The sequence below is a fragment of the Bos grunniens genome, chromosome 13 (assembly GCF_055505025.1).
Source record: "Bos grunniens cultivar Pamir isolate PY7600 chromosome 13, Bosgru_T2T1.0, whole genome shotgun sequence".
Classification (NCBI taxonomy): Eukaryota; Metazoa; Chordata; class Mammalia; order Artiodactyla; family Bovidae; genus Bos; species Bos grunniens.
This window is the reverse complement of record NC_141177.1, coordinates 66,482,765-66,503,093: the sequence shown is the minus strand read 5'-3', so window position 1 is coordinate 66,503,093 and position 20,329 is coordinate 66,482,765. Positions and strand designations below refer to the sequence as shown.

Below are 20,329 nucleotides of genomic sequence, written 5' to 3'. Positions count from 1 at the left end.
CTTCCCAGAGCAAAGTGACAAGGAAGGGTCCTGCAGGACAGGCAGAAGGCAGGAAGGGGGAAGCAAAGTCTCGAGCGAGTTAATGACAGAGGACACAGCACAGTCCTTCAGGTCGGGGAGCACCCGTGGGGTGGAGCTGTGAGCTGGCCATGGAGCCGGGCCAAGTGCAGGGGCATGGACTGTACCTGGGGAGGAGGCAACGCCACAGAGCAGCTGCAGGGATGGGGGCCATCTGGGCTTGAGGACATCAGCCCTGTTATCTGTGTGTATGACTGATGGCAGGTGGCACAGGGGAAGGGGTGCAGCCCCTGAGGGTGCTGAGTGACCTGGGGGAGAGTCGGGAGTGGACTGGTCCTTCAAGCCTCCAGGGGGCCTCAGCTGCTGTGGGACGAGGCAGCCTGCCTAAGGTAATCAGGATACAGTAGGAGCTCAGTCAGCACGGCTTGCTGGGCCTGCAATCTGCACGGCCGAGAGCCAGAGTACCTCTCCACAGGCTTCCCAAGTTCAGTACAGCCAGTGCTGGGCGCCCCGCCCCCAACCCCGCCGGCTTGCTTGTCCTCCTTTATCTCCAGTTTTAATGAAAGATGCTACCACCACCACCACCTCCAGCTGCCCAGGGAACATGCCCGGAATCCCGCTCCTTTCGCCTTGCTGGCCCCGCACTCCTTACAAAGGCCCAGTCCCTGGGGAGTCCAGTCTGAACTGGATATTTCTGCATATTAGTACCCACTCTCCACTCTCCAAGCTCCAGCCCCCCAAACCCCAGCCCGAGGTGCCTGAGACGGCCTTCCTGCCTCACAGGACACACGGGGGATGGGGCGGAAGGAGGTCAGAGGCTACTGTGGCCACAGGGACAGGAAGTAGCTGCGACATGGGAGGAAAGGTGGGCGCACGCAGTCATGGGCGCCTCCCCCCGAGAGGCTGCGGATCCTGACATCGTGGAACCGGCTGTGTGACTCTGGGCAGGGCACTGACGCTGCGGGCTCACTGCATTGTGTATAACACGGAGCCAGTAGGGATGGCCATCCCGTCATTAATCACACTGAAGTGATTCTTATTTACAGCTGTATCAATAACACTGTAGCATTCTGTATATCTCAGTTTATTGTATATTCAATGTCTTGCTTATAATAATGGACTATAAAATAGTCATCACATTAATTGTCATGAATGTTCATAACAGCCTCCTACAGAGGTGGCTGGGAGGACCAGGGAAGCCAATTGTGTGCCTGGATCAGTGGCCAGCATGCAGTGACTGCCACATCTTGGACAGAGCGGGCACTCTCTGTGCATCCAAGGAGATGACAGAGAGGCTCTCTAAGTCCCTTTCAGTTCTGACATTCTGTGGTTAATAAACACCCCAGAGCAGGGTGAAACCCCATCCCTTCCATGCTGTGCTGATCAAGCCGTTCAGGGTCCCCACCAGCCAGCCCGCTCCCCTACTGCGTCCCGTCCATTCACCAGCAGGACTGAAGGCATCACTCACACCATGGGAGGAACTATATGCAGTTCATGCTGCAACAACTACATCCTTGATGGCTCCCATCTGTTTTTTTCAGCACAAAGCAATTCCCCTTGAATCATGGTAAACAGGTCTTAGTTCCCATGTCCTTGGAAAATGCTGCCACCTTGGATTTAAATTCAATAAGAGGAAGCCCAACACGAAAACCCCTTACAAATTCATCGCCTGTGGTCAAACCTTCTAAGTTGGGTGTCCCTTGAAAGGAACAGTGCTCGCCTATGGCTTTGATCAGAGACTACATTGCGGGTGCTGCCTATGAATTTAGAGAAGCCAGGAATGGTGTGGATTTTTAAATATTTTTATTTATTTGGCTGTACTGGGTCTTAGTTGCAGCATGCAAACTCTTAGTTGTGACCTGTTGGGTCCACTTCCCTGCCCAGGGATTGAACCTGGACCCCCTGCACTGGCAGTTCGGAGTCTTAGCCACTGAAACAGAAAGTCCCTAGAGCTGATTCTTTAAAAGGTGCTCTGGGGAACTTGGCTCAGACAGTAAAGAACCTGCCTCCCAGTGCAGGAGATGCGGGTTCGATCCCTGGGATGGGAGGATCCCCTGGAGAAGGGAATGGGCAACCCATGCCAGTATTCGTGCCTGGAAAATTCCATGGACAGAGGAATTTTGTGGGCTACAGTCCATGGCGTCACAGAGTCAGAGCGACTAACAGTTTCAGTTCACTTTCTGGGGATCTTGGAGTCTGTTTCCTTCAGTAGTCCATAGACTACTCTGTGGACTACTGAGTCCACATTAAAAGCTCATTAAAAGCCTTTCAGTTGAGGCTGCCTTTCTGAGGCCAGTTCCTGGAGTACCGGAGAGGGCTCCGGGCCTTGTCTACGTGACAATCTTAAACACCCTCCTCCTGACTGTGTGGCCACCCCCATCATCAGTTCACTCTGACACAGCTTCATCCCCCCGTTCTCTGTGGGGCCTCGCCTACTGATGTGTGGATTTCCGGCTGCTGTTGGTCTACACTGAACCCATCTTAGGCCAGTCACAGTAGACAAGGAGATCAGGGCTGCCTCCAAAGCACCAAGAACCTCAGAACCTAAATCAGCACCTTCCCTCCAGCTGGCCTGTGGCCTCCGTTTCCATAGCAGCATTGACCTTCTCCATGGAAAGGCTGGTCACCATCCAAGACAAACAATGATGTCTTTGTCTGAGCAGGCTGTCCTAGCAGACTGTCCTAGCAGAAGACCACGGCCTGGGGGCCTTAGGACAACACAGCTTACCCTTCACTTTATTCCTGGGGGCTGAGATCTGAGCCGGGGGTGGGGGCAGGTGGCGTGATGGGGTTTGAGCGAGGGCTATGGTTTCCCCCCAGAGGATTTCTCGTGACTCTCCTAAGGGACCCAGACCCACCTATGAGGGTCCAACCTCACAGCCTCAAGTCACCCAATGCCCCACCTCCTGACACCATTGCTCCAGGCAGGAAGGTTTCTTCATATGAATGTGAATCCAAACACTTGTTTGAAACGGAGTGTATTGTTGAGAGCAGGCAGGAAGAAGCGTGCCCAGAGTGAGGGGTATGGGGGGCACCCCGGGAGGTGGGGGTGGCTACTGGCAAACCTGACCCTTGTCTTCCCAGGACACACGGATTTGGGGCGCCTGACACACTCGGGGCCCACTCTGGCACGGCCAGCCCCTGCACGACACCTGAACGGGATGTCAGTTCTGACGAGTGACTCTTCCTTCTGGATGTCTCCACGTTCTCCTGTGACTTTTTTCTTTTTTCTTCTCTCCTATGTTTCCCCTTGGGTCTTGAGTTTCTACCCGGCATTGCACCTATGCGCCTGGCGTTCTTTAAAACAGTGGAAACTCTGTGGCTATGGAGTTGAAAATCTCACGACTCCATGGTCTAAATTCTCTGAAGGCTCCTCTTGGGGCAGATGGTGGGTGGGATTCACCAACGTAGCACATTTCTGCTGAAACCATTATTTCGTCCCAAGAAACAGCTTTCAAAGGTTTGAAGGAAAACTGATTTTCGATTTCAGAGAAAGAACATGGTTATATTTCTACACCCCTTGTTTTTCTTATCTGACAATGTTTTAATTTTCATCGGGTTGACATTCTGCGGTAAATGTGTGGTTAACTTTTTCACATACAGAAATTTGTTATCAGCTAAGCCTCCCAGGGACAAAACCACCACCCTCAACATTTCATTCGCAGGAGCATTTGAGACCCCCAAATGCGACAGCTTTGACTTAGGGACAGGAATACTACTGGTTCTCACTCTCCTTTCTTCCCTTCTAACGTAAAGAGAAAAGAACTCTTTTCCCACCCAGCCCCCCATTTTTCTTGGTAACAAGTGTTGATTAAGGCAGAAGGTGTTCTCATTCTTGAGTTGTGGAAACTCTGACTCTTTGGTCTGAGAGGCCCAGCCAGGTCTCAGAAACTGTGGGTCAGATACAGAACTCATGAGCGAAGGATGCTCAGTACCAGAGAACCAGCCCAGCTGCACTGAGTACCCCCCTCACCCCAGAGCACACAGCGCCCCCACTTATTCCCACCTGGGGAGTTGGGCGACCTTTTCTTTGATGCCGTTAACCTGCCTTAACCCCATCCCCCCACCCAGCCCACAGCATGGTGACCCTGAACTTGGTTTTGCCACATTTCCCTCAGCATGTGGGGGATTCCCAGGTGGTGCAGTGGTAAAGCATTGTCTACCTGCAACGCAGGAGACGATAAGAGACGCAGGTTCAATCCCTGGGTCAGGAAGATTCCCTGGAGAAGGAAATGGCAACCCGCTCCAGTAATTCTTGCCTGGAGAATCTCCTGGATAGAGGAGCCTGATGGGCTACAGTCCACGGGGTTGAAAGAGCTGGACATGACTGAGTGACTGAGCATGCACGCCTCAGCACTTACACTGAGTGAAGATGGATCTGTGTTGACTGAATGAATTAATGGACCATATTATCGATGTGATTGCTAATACACTCAAGCATTCATTCAGGGCTTATGGCTGCCCACATTGAGGAAATAGTTTAAACAAACAGTAGATGACATGGACGGCCAACAACAACCAGAAATGACCAGAAGTTTTGAAACTCAACGGTGGTGAGCCAGTGGGTAGTGATCAGGAAGTTCACCGTACTTTATTACATGTGCAGGCCATTGTGAACGCAGGTGAGAGGAAGGAAACAGATCCAGGATTCTCACAAATAGTTTTTAGAAGATAAAGATCAAAAGACTCTCCATTTCCTTGTTCTGACACAATCAAGCTTTATTAACACTTTAGGTATTTTCTTCCAGCTCACAAAGCTTACCAATCTTATCATTTGGTCCTAAAAACAACCCTGCTCCAGAGATAATAATAGCAACATCAAGACCTGGGGGCCAGATATTGAAAGCTTTCGCTTACATTATTTCCATGGATGCATCTCTTGTCATTCACACCCTTGCCATTCACACTCCAGAAAATATTCCCCTTAAAGTCCCCAGGTGGCACTGGTGGTAAAGAACACACCTGCCAAGGCAGGAGACATAAGAGAAGTGGGTTTGATCCCTGGGTTGGGAAGATCCCCTGGAGAAGGCCATAGCAACACACTCCAGTATTCTTACCTGGAGAACCCCAAGGACAGAGGAGCCTGGCTACAGTTCACAGGGTCGCAAAGAGTCAAACACGACTGAAGAAACTTGGCACACACGCACAGTCCCCTGAATCTGACATTCTCTCTGCCAGGCGAACCACTGTTTATCCTGCAAACCCGGTAAAGCCGAGAACAGCCTTCCTCCTGACCTGACTCACAGGCTGGGAAGGCTTCCCCATCAGGGACATCATGCCAGGAAGCCCAGATCAGCTTGGCAAAGGCAGTGACCTGGAGGACCTGGAGTGTCTAAGAAGCCCCTAAGGTCATACGCTCCTTAATGGCGCTGAGGGATCTGCCATCTGTGGTTTGACTGGCAGACTTGATTCCCGAAGTAAAGAAAAGAAATGTTGTCAATCCCTCCTGTCAAAAACCGAGTCTGGTGATTGAGAAACCCACTTCCTGAATCAAAGGTGAAAGAGGGAGAGTGGTTGTGATACCCAGAGGTCGATCACAGAGGTGGAGAGCTCCTCACCTGCAGCCATTGACTACGGCACCAGTTCAGTCACTCTGTGCTCTGGGATGCTAGGATGCTTGACTTCTCAATGTTCTTTCATTTGTAAAAGGTATTTATTTGTTTGACCATGTTGGGTCTTAGTTGCACCATGCAGGATTTTCCGTTGCAGCACACAGACTCTCTAGCTGTGGCGCACAGGCTTGGATGCTCCTCGAGGCCCCAGTTGTCCCACAGTATGTGGGATCTTAGTTCTCTGATCGGGGATCTAACTCTGGCATTGTAAGGAGGATTCTTAACTACTGGACAGCCAGTCAAGTCCCTGACTTGATGGTCTTTTTTCCTTTTCAGCTAGCTCGGATAAGCCTCATTGGCCACAATACTGCCACTGCACAAAACTGGTGACATTTGAAAACACATATCGGAAGCAGGGAAAGTTGGGAGGTGGAAGGAAACGATAAGATGCTCTGGCAGGTCTGCAGTCCGGAGGGCTGGAGGCGAGGGTGGGTGGTACAGGAGATGGAGGGGGCTACATATGCCAGGGTCCTGGACAGGTCCAAGCAACAACTCCTGGGAAGGGATTGCACCCGATGGCAAAGGCGAGGGGAACTGAAGGGACTGAAGAGTTGCCTCATGGGCATGACAGGGCCCTTAAAAGAAACAAGGACAAGAAGACCTGAGGGTTGTTTGAGTGCATGTTTGTTTTTAACTTTTTATTTTGGGAGAATTATAGATTTTCATGCAGTTGTAAATAACAATATCAAGAGATCCAGTACAGCCTTCATTCAGTCCTCCCCACAATTATAGCATGGTATCACAACCAGGAAGTTGATCAATCTATCAGTCTTGCTGATCTAACAATCTTACATGCTCTCATTGATGCACGTGTGTCTTTATTTCCATGCGACTTTCCCACGTGTGTAGATTTCTGTGACCATGAGCAGAGTCAATGTACACAAAAGTTCCTATCCCAAGATCCCTCCCACTGCCTTACTGTGACCATGGCCACAGGCCACCATCCTCCCTGACCCTTGGCAGACACTGAGCCACTCTCCATCTCTATGATTTTTGTCATTTTAAGACTACGAGATAAATGGAATTACATGATATATAACCTTTGAAACTGGCTTTTTTTCACTCAACCTAATTCCTTTGCGATCTACCTTTCTGCACATAAATTCCCTTTTCAATCCATCTTTCTGCATTCCTTAGCTGGCATTATCCAGACATTATCCAAAAAAGTGCTTCTCTCCTCCTCACTCCATGCCATGCTTTTTCAGTATCACTATCGATAGCAACCCACTCCAGTATTCTTGTCTGGAGAACCCCATAGACAGAGGAACCTGGCAGGCTACAGTCCATGGGGTCACAAAGAGTTGGACACGACTGAGCAGCTGGGACACACACACAGATCGTTTGCTAGCTTTTCAAACCATTTCATTATTTTATCACTACCACCATTGCTTCTTTGGGGTTTACCAGACACGCTGTCATAAAATTTGCAAGTAGAGATAGTTCTACTTCTTTTCTTTCTAGTATTTAGGCGGCTACGTGTTCTTTCATCTGATTGCATTGACTAAAACCCCAGTGGCGAGTTAAGTAGAAGAGGAAATAGTAGGTTTTGAGCAGAGCTGGAGCACCAGAGGATGGCCAGATGGGGAGGTGAAGGCACTGTGTCTCGACGTGAGCTCAGGGCTTGAGGTAGGCGTCTGCGCGGGGCAGCACAGCATCCTTGCCAAGACCTCAGCTCAGAAGCCCAGACAAGCCTCTAGTCCCATCACTGAGGGTCCTCTAGCCCCATCACTGAGGGTCCTCTAGCCACACGACCTTGCTGGGCAAGCTCAGGCAATTCTCCAAACCTCGCTGTGCCTCAGTGTCTCATTTGTAAAATGGTAGGAATCATGATAATATCTTCTTCATGGTGTGGTTGTCAGGATCAAATCAGGGCATATTTGTGAGGGCTTGTCACTGTTACTTTAAGACGAATTATTAACATGTACTCTTAAACTCTCCCAGTGTTAATTCCTAATGTGGCAAACAGTGATGGATATAATCTACAAAAACAAAAGCTTTGAGGTGGGACCCTCAGTAATTTTTGAAAGTGTAAAGAGGTCTAACACCAAAAGGTTTGAGAATCACTGCCTTTGTCATATTAGTTGTTTAAAGAATTGAAATATGTCCAAGTTTGTTTGTCAATATCTGCTCTTTGAACTTCTCAAATGATCCATATGCACTCGTTCCCCTGGCTCCTCCCACACATCAGCAACTGAAGGGTCACTCTGTGGCAGACGGGGGCTGTGGGACGCTGGCTTCACCCTTACATTGGCATCCCTCACACTGGTTCCCGACCCCCTCTATCCTGCTTGTTCAACACTTTGAATCTCATGCCTACAGAGAAACCAACTGCATCACCCTCTGTGTTTTTGTGGTGACCTGGGGTCCATGAAAACCTTTTCTCCTGCTGTCTTCTTCATCCCTGCTTCTTCTGACTCATTTAAGTTTGCTATTTGAAATTATTTCCTGAAAGTAAAAGTGAGATCTTTTTTTAAAGGTAGGCATGAGGGGGCTTCTTTGGTGGCTTGGTGATAAAGAATCCTCCAGCCAAGGCAGGAGACAAGGGTTCAATCCCTGGTCCAGGAAGATCCCACAGGTCGCGGAGCAACTAAGCCCATACTCCACAACTATCGAGCCTGGAATCTAGAGCTGGGAAACCGCAAACTGCTGAAGTCTATGTCCTGGAGCCCGTGCTCTGCAATGAGAGAATCCAGTGCAATGAGAAGCCTGCGCATTGCTAGAGAGCAGCCCCCACCCACCACAACTAGAGAAAGCCTAAGCAGCAGTGAAGACCCGGCACAGCCAAAAATAAATAGATATTCTTTAAAAAAAGAAATAGTGTGAGTCACTCAGTTATGTAAGACTCTTTGCGACCCCATGGATTGTAGCCCGCCAGGCTCCTCTGTCCATGAGATTCTCCAGGCGAGGAGTGGGTTGCCATTTCCTTCTCCAGGGGAATCTTCCCAACCCAGGAATTGAACTCAGGTCTCCTGCATTGTAAGCAGATCATCTGCCATACAAAAAAAAAAAAAAAAAAAGGCGTTCCTTTAAAAAAAAAAAAAAAAAAGGTAGGCATGAAGGCAGCAATAGTGGGATTTCCTGTGATTCTGGTCCCATCGCCTTGAGCTGTGTGACTTCAGGCAACTGACTGAACCTCAGTTCCCTGACGTGTAAGGTGTGATGACAATCTCTCCCTTTGAGGGTTGCAGTGAGCATGGAAGGTAATCTCTACAAGGGAGCAGCCACAGGCAGGGCTCAGGTGTCACAACTACTGTTATATAAATAGCCCCAAATGGAGGACGTGAGCTCTGAATTCTTCAAAGATAATGATCTGAATTCAACCACAACACTTCACAAACACTTCCCAGTGACCCAGATAGTGTAGACAGAGCCTGCCTCCAGCTAGAGGAGCTTCCACCGCTGGTGGCAAGCACGCTCCTTCCTGACGCTAGCTATGGGGGGAAGCACTGAACCGGAAGTCGGGGCTCTGTCGTGTCCCACGTTTGCAGCTATTCGTCGAATGGAACAAGGTCTGTTTCCTTAATCTACAAAAGGGCAGGTTAACCTTAATTATCTCTGGAGTTTCTCCCAGCTCTCAGATCCTGGGATCCTATTAGATTAATGGTAAACGTGTCCTGTAATATTTTAGTTTGCACCTGAAATACCTGGTTTTTCTGAGGCTCAGACTGCTGGGTGGGCCCCCCAAGGAATTTGGAGACTGTCTCTTACATTTAGATAAATCTCTGAATATTCACTGGAAGGACTGAGGCTGAAGCTGAAGCTCTAATGCTTTGGCCACCATCAGGTGCCCTGATGAGGTACTCTCATCAGGGAAAGACAGAGGGCAGGAGGAGAAGGGGGTAACAGAGGATGAAATGGTTGGATGGCATCACTGACTCGATGGACATGAGTTTGAGCAAGCTCTGAGAGATAGTGAAGGACAGGGGAGCCTGGCGTGCTGCAGTCCACAGCGTCACAAAGAGTTGGAGACGACTTAGCAATTGAACAACAACAGCAAATCTCGGGGTTCTTAGATTTGACACAGATGGGTGTTTTGAGGTCAAGAACCACACCATTTCTTTATCCAGTGGTCCAAACTTTCATGGCTCCCACATCCCTTGTGTAAAGCTCAGTGAACCATCACCCAGAAGCTCCTGTGCTGAGTGAGCTCCTCTGATGCCTGCCCCCAGCCTCGAGCATATGGACGGCCAGGCAGATGCGCCCAAAGATGAAGCCAGGCACTCAGAGCTGGCCTGGCTGTTCGGGCAAACACAACTTGACCTTGATTCACGCACAGAGCGAAGAATCTTATCTCAGACCTTGTCCACATCCTTTTGAAGCCCCTTCCCTTTCCCTGTCTTTCATGTTACTCACACAGGCCGCAGGGGCCATATGAGTGCTCTTCTGTTTTCAGCAACATCAGAAAAGAATATTAAAAAAAAAAAATCACCTAGTCCACAACTGTTTTCACCCATCTACCTTTCCTCCAGCCAAGGGAGTTCTCAGTGCACCCTCTCAGATGCTTTTCCTGGGAACAAAGTGTTCCAGAAGCAGGTTTAGCGGCGCTTAAGGACCCCACTGGTCGGCCCCTGGGGGAGGCGGGCCCCTGGGGAGGGGGCAGCCACTGCTAGATGCTGAACGTGGCTGCAGCCCCCAGCAGCTTCAAGGCACTTGTGAGAAATCGTCTCAGCATCCACACTCACCCTATCATTTCAACAAGCCCCCCGCAGGCCACATGTCTGTATGTCAAAGTGTGAGAGGCTCTGCTGTGCACAAGTGAAGCAGAGTCCTGCCGGCTGTAATCAGACTTCCCGCTCAAAGGACCGACTTCCCTCCAGGTGCTGGTATTCCTGGTTAACTCGAGGAACACGAAAACACCTCAGCCCAAAACTCATCTTAGTTCTTTGCGGTTGCCATTGTTTAGTCGCTAAATCGTGTCCGACTCTTGGTGACCCCAAGGACTATAGCGCCCCCAGGCTCCTCTGTCCATGGGATTCCCCAGGCAAGAATACTGGAGTGGGTTGCCATTTCCTTCTCCAGGGGATCTTCCCAACCCAGGGATCGAACCCATGTCTCCTGCATTGGCACTTTACTACTGAGCCACCGGGGAAGCCCGCATCTTAGTTCTATTCTCTTCTAAAAACAAAATGGCAAAACACAAAGGGTAGCTTTATGTTGGGGGGAGTGGCATTGAAAGCACATGCGGGGCGAGAGAAGGGGTATCAGGATCCCACCTCCAATTAGGAAGCCCCGGTCTGCATCTCTTGTCACTCCTACCGGGTGGCCGGTCACTTAGAGGAAGGGAAGTGACTGCTCTGAGTCACCAAGTTTCTCATCTGTTATTGGAAACCCAAGCAGCAGGAGCTGTCCTTCTGGAAACAGCAGCAAATGGTTGGTGGTTTGGTCTAATGTTCAAAAGGAGAGAGCAGGACCTCCCTGGTGGCCCAGTGGGAAAGAATCTGCCTGCCAACACAAGGGATGCAGGTTCAGCCCCTGTTCTGGAAAGACCCCACCTGCTGCAGGGCAACCAGGCCTGTTCACCACAACTGCTGAGCGCCTGCTCTAGAGCTGCTGAGCCTCAGCTACCGAAGCCTATGTGCCGAGAGCCCGTGCTCTGCATTAAGCAACGCCCCCGTGAGAAGCCTGGGCATCCCAGCTTGCCACATCTAGAGAAAAGTCCATGCAAAGCAATGAAGACCCAGCACGGCCAAAAATAAATCAATAAATCTTTAAAAAATGAAAAGAAGAAGAAGAAGAGGCCAGAAAGGAGAGAGCAGACGCCTAGGAGACAGAACAGCTGGTCTGTTGCAGCGTTGCAGTGGCTGCCTCAGCTCTCTTTCCCCCTGCATGGGTGTGGTGAGATGGAGGAGGTGAAGCTCCAGCGACCCACTGGAGGGAAAACAAAACAACGGAGATCAAAAGAAGTGAGTGTCCCAGGGGCCCCCGTCCTCGTCCACCTTCCTCCCAGACCTGCGTGGTGACACAGCCCAGAGCAAGGCAGCTCTCAGTGACTGTCACCAGTGTCAGCTGGAGACGTCAAAAGTGCACAGATTCCTGCACTTCAGTTGAATAGGGAATTCCCGGAGGCAACAAACCTACAAATATCCCAAGAGGAGCTGCACCTGGGCCAGTGTGGATGGAGGTGGGGTGGGTGCAGGGCAGAGGGACACATGTGTGGGGTCCCGCCTGTGTCTTTCCAATTACCTGTCTTAGCTAAAATCTGAAATGAGACAGGAAACACTTTCGACGTCAGAAGAGCTCAATTTGAACTCTCTAAGTGAGAGTGGAAGCTCTTGGGGTTTGCAGGATTAATGATAATCACTGGCTCTCTTTCTACCTCTGATCACACGAAAGGCAGGAGGTGGCAAGACCATATCAGTGTTCCTCTGAGCCCCTGGTAGGACCCCGCCTGGACCCCCAGTCCAAGCTCTGAGCATTCACCCCAAGTCCCAGCACCAGACTAGGAATGTACACAGTTCTCCTTCACTCCAGAAGCAGCACACGCTTTCAATCCTCTCCGAAGAGAAGATAACATCCAATTTAGAAATGTATCGATGCTTTAAAACGACAGAGAGAAAAACAGTTCACTTCCCACTTGCAAAAACTTTTTCTGTGTTTGCCTCCTGAGTTGGGGAAATGGGCAGAGTGGAGAGCAGAGAAAGACTTCTGTTAGAAAGGCAGAGCCTCCGGTGGAAACAGGAAATAGATTTGGAAATGTGGGTGCAAGAGTAAAGGCGGAAAAAGCCCCTTTGCTGAACTCTGAGAATTTTAGAGTAAAAGTAGGAAATGAGGGCAGCTGCCATGCTGTGTGAGAAGAAAATTTGTAAGGATAATATGAGGAAAGGGGATGTAAAGACATTTTGCTGAGTCACATAAACAGAATTGTCCTTCAACACTCCTCTGCTTCCCTGGTGGCTCAGATGATAAAGAATCCGCCTGCAATCCAAGAGACCTGGGTTTGATCCCTGGGTCAGGAAGATCTCCTGGAGAAGAAAATGGCTACCCACTCCAGTACACTTGCCTGGAGAATTCCATGGACAGAGGAGCCTGGCAGGTTACAGTCCATGGGGTCACAAAGAACCAAAGACGACTCAGCAACTTTCACTCACTCATTCCTCTGCAAGATTTCAGGAGAGAAGAGGCATTTTCAGTTTTTTTTTTTTTTAAAGATGTTGTACTGCTGTTTCTTTTATGACCAGTCTGAGAAGGACTTTTAAAAAAATCTCAGATTTAATCCTATTAAAAAGAACACCCCACCCTCTGTCTGCCTTTGCTGAACACCTTTCCACTCCACCTTCTTCAGATGACATCTGGCTCAGTCTTTGCATGGTTCCAGGGCAAAGGGTTATAGTCAAGTTCTTTACTACTTCTAAGCTATAGATCAGGGAAGTTCCATTGCTTCTAGATTCCAGGAAAGATGCTTTGATAAAAAGCAAGTCTGTGGGAGTAAGAAGCTCTGAAACTTTCCCTTGTCCTCACATGACCTCCTCGACGCTCAGGCTAATTTATGATGATCCCGGAAAATTTTCCATGGCCTAATTAAAAAAAGCATATCACCATGTAAATAGTTTTTAAGGACACCAAGTTGTCCCAAGGGCAATTTTCCTGGTTCTTTTCCAATTTCTGTGTTTGGAAACTTCCTTGGTTTGTGATTGAGTTGTCAGATTCCGAATGCATCTGAGGTCAATCCTTGATTCTTTGTGCTAGTGAATAATCGTGAGAGTTGCTCGGTATACTTCTTACTGATTTTTTGGAAGTAAAATTACTTGCAGTGAAATGCGCAGATCTGAAGTGTACGATTTTGATGAGTTTTGGCCATTAACCAAAAATTTCAGAAATGGAGACCTGATTGAAATAAAAAAGGTGTTTCTTTGGGGTTTGTTAGGAATACCCCAGAGAAGCCCTTGACCAAGGGCGAAAGGGCAAGGGTGGTGAGAATTGGGAGATTGGGACTGACACTATTGATACTCTGTATAAAATAGATAACTAATGAGAACCTACTGTATAACACAGGGAGCTCTACTCCATCCTCTGTGGTGACTTAAGTGGGAAGGAAGTCCAAAAACTAGGGGCTCTATGTATATCTACGCCTCATTCATTATGTTGTACAATAGAAACTAACACAATATTGTCATGCAACTAGACTCCAATAAAAATTAAGAAAAGGAGCCTGTGAATTGTCTCCCCACTCCATCCCCAACAATAAAACAAGGGAGGCTTATAAACGGAAAACCCACAAGGTTACAGTTAGTGACATGACTTGTTTACCAAGAATTATAGTTGGAGCTGGCAAGCATAAGGATGCTTGTTAAGTACCAATCGGCTGACATCTGAAAAGGCTGCATGCACAGTTTCAAGGAGGGACCTTGAGACCATCAGTTTGCAGCTGCTGGCAGATACTGCTTTGAAAACGGTTGGTGGTGTCCTTAAGTTCTGTGCAATTCAGAGAAAATTCAAGTTCTTGGTGCAGGGAGGTGTCTGAGAGCAGGTCTTCCATGGCCCCTGACTCTACTTTTGTCTGCCTGAACTGTGATGAGTCCATTATAATTTCAATTTGTCATCAGGATGAAGATGTACACCCAAGGACCCCCCATTTCCATCACCCCACCAACTCCTTGCAGTCAATCCCGCCCACCACGAGCAAACCCTGGTTTAATTTCTTTCTGTATACTAGTTTGTCTTTTCTGAAGCTTTATATAAGTGGAATCAACGTGTGTGTGTGTTGTTTTATCTTCTTTTGTTCAACATAATGTTTTTGAGATTACTTAAGGCTACTATAAATGTTTAAGTGTTTTCATAGAAACAAGATTTCACTCTTCCTGGATAAATACCCAGGAGTGGGATGGTTGGATCGTAGGGCAGGTATATATCTAACTTCATTTTTAAAAACTTGGAATTTTCAAAAGTTAACAGTGTTATTTTCACTCCCACCAGTAATGTCAGCAAGTTGCAGTTGCTCCCTGCCAACATTTGGTATTATCAGTCTTGTATCTGTTCTACCCATTCTAATGGACTCTTTGAACAGTGGCTTCTGATTTGCTTTTCCATGATGTCTAATGTTGTCTTGAGCACCTTTTCAAGTGATTACTGATAATCAGATATTTTCTTTGGAGAAGTGACTTGAACAATCTTCGCCCACTTATTTATTGTATCCATCATTATGGTATCATACAGAGTAATTTCACCCCCTAAAAATCCTCTGTGCTCTACATATTCATCTCTCCAGCCTCCCTGCTGCTGCTGCCGCTAAGTCGCTTCAGTCGTGTCCGACTCTGTGTGATCCCATAGACAGCAGCCCACCAGGCTCCCCCATCCCTGGGATTCTCCAGGCAAGAACACTGGAGTGGGTTGCCATTTCCTTTTCCAAGGCAGGAAAGTGAAAAGTTAAAGTGAAGTCTCTCAGTCATGTCTGACTCTTAGCGACCCCATGGACTGCAGCCTACCAGGCTCCTCCGTCCATGGGATTTTCCAGGCAAGAGTACTGGAGTGGGGTGCCACTGCCTTCTCCGTAACCCTTGGCAACCATTGATTTTTTTTTTTTACTGCCTTCATAGTTTTTCCTTTTCTAGAATGTCTTATAGTTAGAATCATACAATGTGTGGTCTTTTAAGATTGTCTTCTTTCACTTAATAATATGCATTAATGTTTCCTCTATGTCTTCTTCTGGCTTGAGAGCTCATTTCTTTTTAGCTCTGAATAACATTCCATTGTCTGAATTTACCACAGTTTACTTGTCCACTCATTTACTGAAGGACATCTAAGATTGCTTTTTCTGGACAGAGAAAAAAAGGAGCTGAACTAGCATCTATTCTATGACTATTACGTGTTGGGTGCTCTGCAAGTTACCTTGATATGTTATTTCACATAATCTTTAAAACAAATCAGTAAAATGATAATTATTATATGAATTTTACAGAAAAGGAAGCTGCGTCTTAGATAAGTAACTACAATAAAACTGTGTGGCTAGTAAGCTGGTGGAGCTACAATTTAGAGACCCAGCTTCCTTCCCTTTCCACTACACTATGTTTCTTGCCTTACTATGAGTATTACAATTACCAGAATTTAATTATGTGATGGGCTTCCCAGGTGGCGCTAATGGTAAAGAACCCGCCTGCCAAAGCAGGAGACGATAAGAGACTCGGGTGCGATCCCTGGGTCGGGAAGATCCCCTGGAGGAGGGCATGGCAACCCAGTCCAGTGTTCTTGCCTGGAGAATCCCATGGACAGAAGAGCCTGGTGGGCTAAAGTCCATGGGGTCGCAAAGAGTCAGAGATGTCGGAAGTGACTCAGCATGCACGTTATGTTACAGGTTCCTCTGCAACTGCTGGCCCACTCGGCCATTCAAATTGCTGTTGTTTAGTCCCTTCTGGGTTAGAGGTGGGGCAAGCTGTTCACATTCTCCTCATCCTCTGGGGGGTGTCAGGAGGGTCCTGCATCCTGGATGGGGATAAGGGGTGGTCTCCAGGACGGTGAGTGGCTGGGCAGAGCATGAGGGCTCCGAGAAGCTCCGCTCCACACGGAGTGACTGACTCACAACTGCAGACGGTCCTCTGTCGGCCCCGGGTTCGGCCACCTGCCCAGAGCCGATGCCCTTCTGCTGGGTGGCGAGGCCAGCTGCGGGCAGCCCTGGCCGCCTCACTTTCTCCCGTTTCCTGTTCCGTCCTGTCCACCTCCTCCACACAGCCTATGACTTTTTCCTGAAAAATCTCATCTCTTGAAGCAGGGCAACGTGTCTAGAGACACACAGTGGAATCCCTGTTCTGATGAGACCAGCACACTTCCCTCCCCATACTAGTTGGGTGTTCGGCCACTTCTTCAAGTGTCTTTAGTGGGAAACCAGTGATGGTTTTTTGGGCCAAGCAAGGGTCAGGTTTTGTGGTGTGAGAAGAAATGTGGTAAACTCAGAGGTGGGTGGATGGGTGAGAAACACATCTCCTACTCACCACACGCTGAGTGAACACTTAACAAATATTTCTCCTCCAAGAAACGATTTCTCAACAGATACATTTCATCCCTCAGTTAAATCCGTGTGGCTTCCCCCGCTGCCCACCTTTCCTCATGTTAGTGAAGTGAAAGTCGCTCAGTCGTGTCCGACTCTTTGTGACCCCATGGACTATACCCTGGAATTCTCCAGGCCAGAATACTGGAATGGGTAGCCTTCCCCTTCTCCAGGGGATCTTCCGAACCCTGGGATCGAACCCCGGTCTCTCTCATTGCAGGCGGATTCTTTACCAGCTGGGCCGCCAGGGAAGCCCTTCCTCTTGTTCCTTGTTTAGAAACTATGCTTGCTCGGCAGGAGTCATCAGAATAAAACCCCAGCTGTTTCTATTAATTTAGTTTGACAGACACTGTAGCTTGGTGAAGAAGTTGGCCGAAGTTAAATTCTGAACCATCTCTGATCTGAAGGTTTCTAAAGAACCTTCAACAGCCTGAGTTTCTTTCCAGGAAAAAGTGGGGTACATGCCAACCCCTTAAATCAAGGGAAGAAAGGTGGGGTTCAAACCTTTTGATGGTTGACTGCACCCGTGTTTGGAAGCTCCTGGATCACTAAGGTGCCTTTTTGTCTTGGCAGAGGCTTGTCATGATGACCCTCCGAGTCTCAGAAACGCCATGTTCAAGGTCTTCAGGTACGAGGTGGGCACCATGATAAACTGCGACTGCAAGACAGGCTTCCGCAGAGTGTCAGCCGTCATGCGCTGCGTGGGGGACTCCAGCCACTCTGCCTGGGAAAACAGATGCTTCTGCAACAGCACCTGTAAGAGTTTCCACTGGTAACCCCTAGGGAAGGAGAAAAACTGGAGCAAAGAAGGAGGCGGGGCTGCAACTTTCCTTGGGGGCTGGTGGGGGGGGTGGAATTCCTTTACAATGTTGTTAGTTTCTGCTGGTAAGGAAGTGAATCAGCTACAAGTATTCACATATCCCCTAGCTCCTGAGCCTCCCTCCCACCCCTCATCCTACCCTTCTAGGTCACCACAGGGCACCGAGCTGAGCTCCCTGTGCTGTACAGCAGCTCCCCAGTAGCTGGTCCACACACACTAGTGTATATATGTAAATGCTACTCTCTCAGTTCTTCCCATTTTCCCCTTCCCCTGCTGTGTCCACACGCCCATTCTCTGCATCTGCGTCTCTATTCCTGCCCTGCAAATAGGTTCATCTGTACTACTTTTCCATGATTCAGAAAGACACATGCACCTCAGTGTTAATTGCAGCACTATTTACAATAGCCAGGACATGGAAGCAACCTAAAAGTCCATTGACAGAGGAATGAATATAGAAGATGTGCTACGTATATACAATGCAACATTACTCAGCCATAAAAAGGCATGAAATTGGCTCATTTGTAGAGATTTGGGTGGACCTAGACTCTGCCACACCAAGCCAAGGAAACCACACTTTAAGAGGGCGTGGCGGAGGGGGGAAGACATTACACTAATAATTACTAAACAACTGAAAATAACTATAGTTCATAACAATGTGAATGTAGCACATGCAACTGAGCTGTTCTCCATAGCAGCTGCACCACTGCCATTCTTCAGTTCAGTTCAGTCGCTCAGTTGTGTCCAATGCTTTGCAACCCCATGGTCTGCAGCATGCCAGGCTTCCCTGTCCTTTCCCAACTCCCAGAGCCTACTCAAATTCATGTCCATCAAGTTAGTGATGCCAGCCAGCCACTTCATCCTCTGTCGTCCCCTTCTCATCCTGCCTTCAATCTTTCCCAGCATCAGGGTCTTTTTTAAAAGAGTCAACTCTTTACATCAGGTGGCCAAAGTATTGGAGTTTCAGCTTTAGCAGCAGTCTTTCCAATGAACACCCAGGACTGATTTCCTTAAAGATTGACTGGTTGGATCTCCTTGCAGTCCAAGGGACTCTCAAGGTCTTCTCCAACACCACAGTTCAAAAGCATCAATTCTTTGGCACTCAGCTTTCTTCACAGTCCAACTCTCACATCCATACATGACTACTGGAAAAACCATAGCTTTGATTAGACAGACCTTTGTTAGTAAAGTAATGTCTCTGCTTTTTAATATGCGTCTAGGTTGGTCATAGCTTTTCTTCCAAGGAGCAAGAGTCTTTTAATTTCATGGCTGCAATCACCATCTGCAGTGATTTTGGAGCCCAAAAGAATAAAGTCTGCCAGTGTTTCCCTTGTTTCCCCATCTATTTGCCATGCAGTGATGGGACTGGATGCCATGATCTAAGTTTTCTGAATATTGAGTTTTAAACCATTTTTTTCACTCTCTTCTTTCATTTTCATCATAAGGCTCTTTAGTTCTTCTTCACTTTCTTCCATAAGAGTGGTGTCATATGCATATCTGAGGTTATTGATATTTCTCCCAGCAATCTTGATTCCAGCTTGTGATTCATCCAGCCCAGCATTTCACATGATGTACTCTGCATATAAGTTAAATAAGCAGTGTGACATTATACAGTCTTGACATATTCCTTTCCCAATTTGGAACCAGTGTATTGTTCCATGTCTGGTTCTAACTGTTGCTTCTTGACCTGCATACAGATTTCTCAGGAGGCAGGTAAGGTGGTCTGGTATTCCCATCTCTTTAAGAATTGTCCAGTTTGTTGTGATCCACACAGTCAAAGGTTTTAGTGTAGTCAATAAAGCAGAAGTAGATGTTTGTCTGGAATTCTCCTGCTTTTTCTATGATCCAACAATCATAGGATGTTGGTAATTTGATCTCTGGTTCCTCTGCCTTTTCTAAATCCAGCTTGAACATCTGGAAGTTCTTGGTTCATGTACTGTTGAAGCCTAGCTTGGAGAATTTTGAGCATTACTTTGCTAATGTGTGAAATGAACGCAATTGTGTGGTAGTTTGAATATTCTTTGGCATTGCTTTTCTTTGGGATTGGAATGAAAACTGACCTTTTCCAGTTCTGTGGCCACTGCTGAGTTTTCCAAATTTGCTAGCATATTGAGTGCAGCACTTTAGCAGCAGCATCTTTTAGGATTTGAAGTAGTTCAGCTGTAATTCCATCACCTCCACTAGCTTTGTTAGTAGTGATGCTGCCTAAGGCCCACTTGACTTCACATTCCAGGATGTCTGTTCCAGTTGAGTGATCACATTATCGTGGTTGTCTGGGTCATGAAGATCTTTTCTGTATAGTTCTTCTGTGTATTCTTGCCACCTCTTCTTAATATCTTCTGCTTTTTTTAGGTCCATACTGTTTCTGTCCTTTATTGTGCTCATCTTTGCATGAAAAGTTCCCTTGGTTTCTCTAATTTTCTTGAAGAGATCTCTAAACATGTCCATTCTATGGTTTTCCTCTATTTTTTTTTGCATTAATCACTTAGGCAGGCTTTCTTATCTCTCCCTGCTATTCTTTGGAACTATGCATTCAAATGGGTATATCTTTCCTTTCTTCCCTTCCTTTCACTTCTCTTCTCAGCTATTTGTAAAGCCTCCTCAGACAACCATTTTGCCTTTTTGCATTTCTTCTTCTTGGGGATGGTTTTGATGACTGCCTCCTGTACCGTGTCACAAACCTCCGTCCATAGTTCTTCAGGCACTCTGCCTATCAGATTTAATCCCTTGAATCTATTTCTCACTTATACTGTATAATCATAGAAAGTGGAAAAGAAAGTGAAGTCTCTCAGTCCTGTCTGACTCTTTGCAACCCCATGGACTGTAGCCTACCACAGTCCTGTGTCCATGAGATTTTCCAGGCAAGAGTACTGGAGTGGGTTGCTATTTCCTTCTCCAGAGGAT

General features: G+C 47.7%; 1 protein-coding gene across 1 annotated transcript in view; it reads left to right on the top strand.

Annotated features, from left to right (window-relative positions):
- Positions 1–20,329, top strand: part of IL2RA (interleukin 2 receptor subunit alpha) — a 44,107-nt gene that overhangs the window by 12,030 nt on the left and 11,748 nt on the right. The window contains exon 2 of the mRNA XM_086334794.1: positions 17,182–17,364. Within this exon, the coding sequence (XP_086190920.1) occupies positions 17,182–17,364 (183 nt within the window). The remainder of the gene's footprint in view (positions 1–17,181; positions 17,365–20,329) is intronic.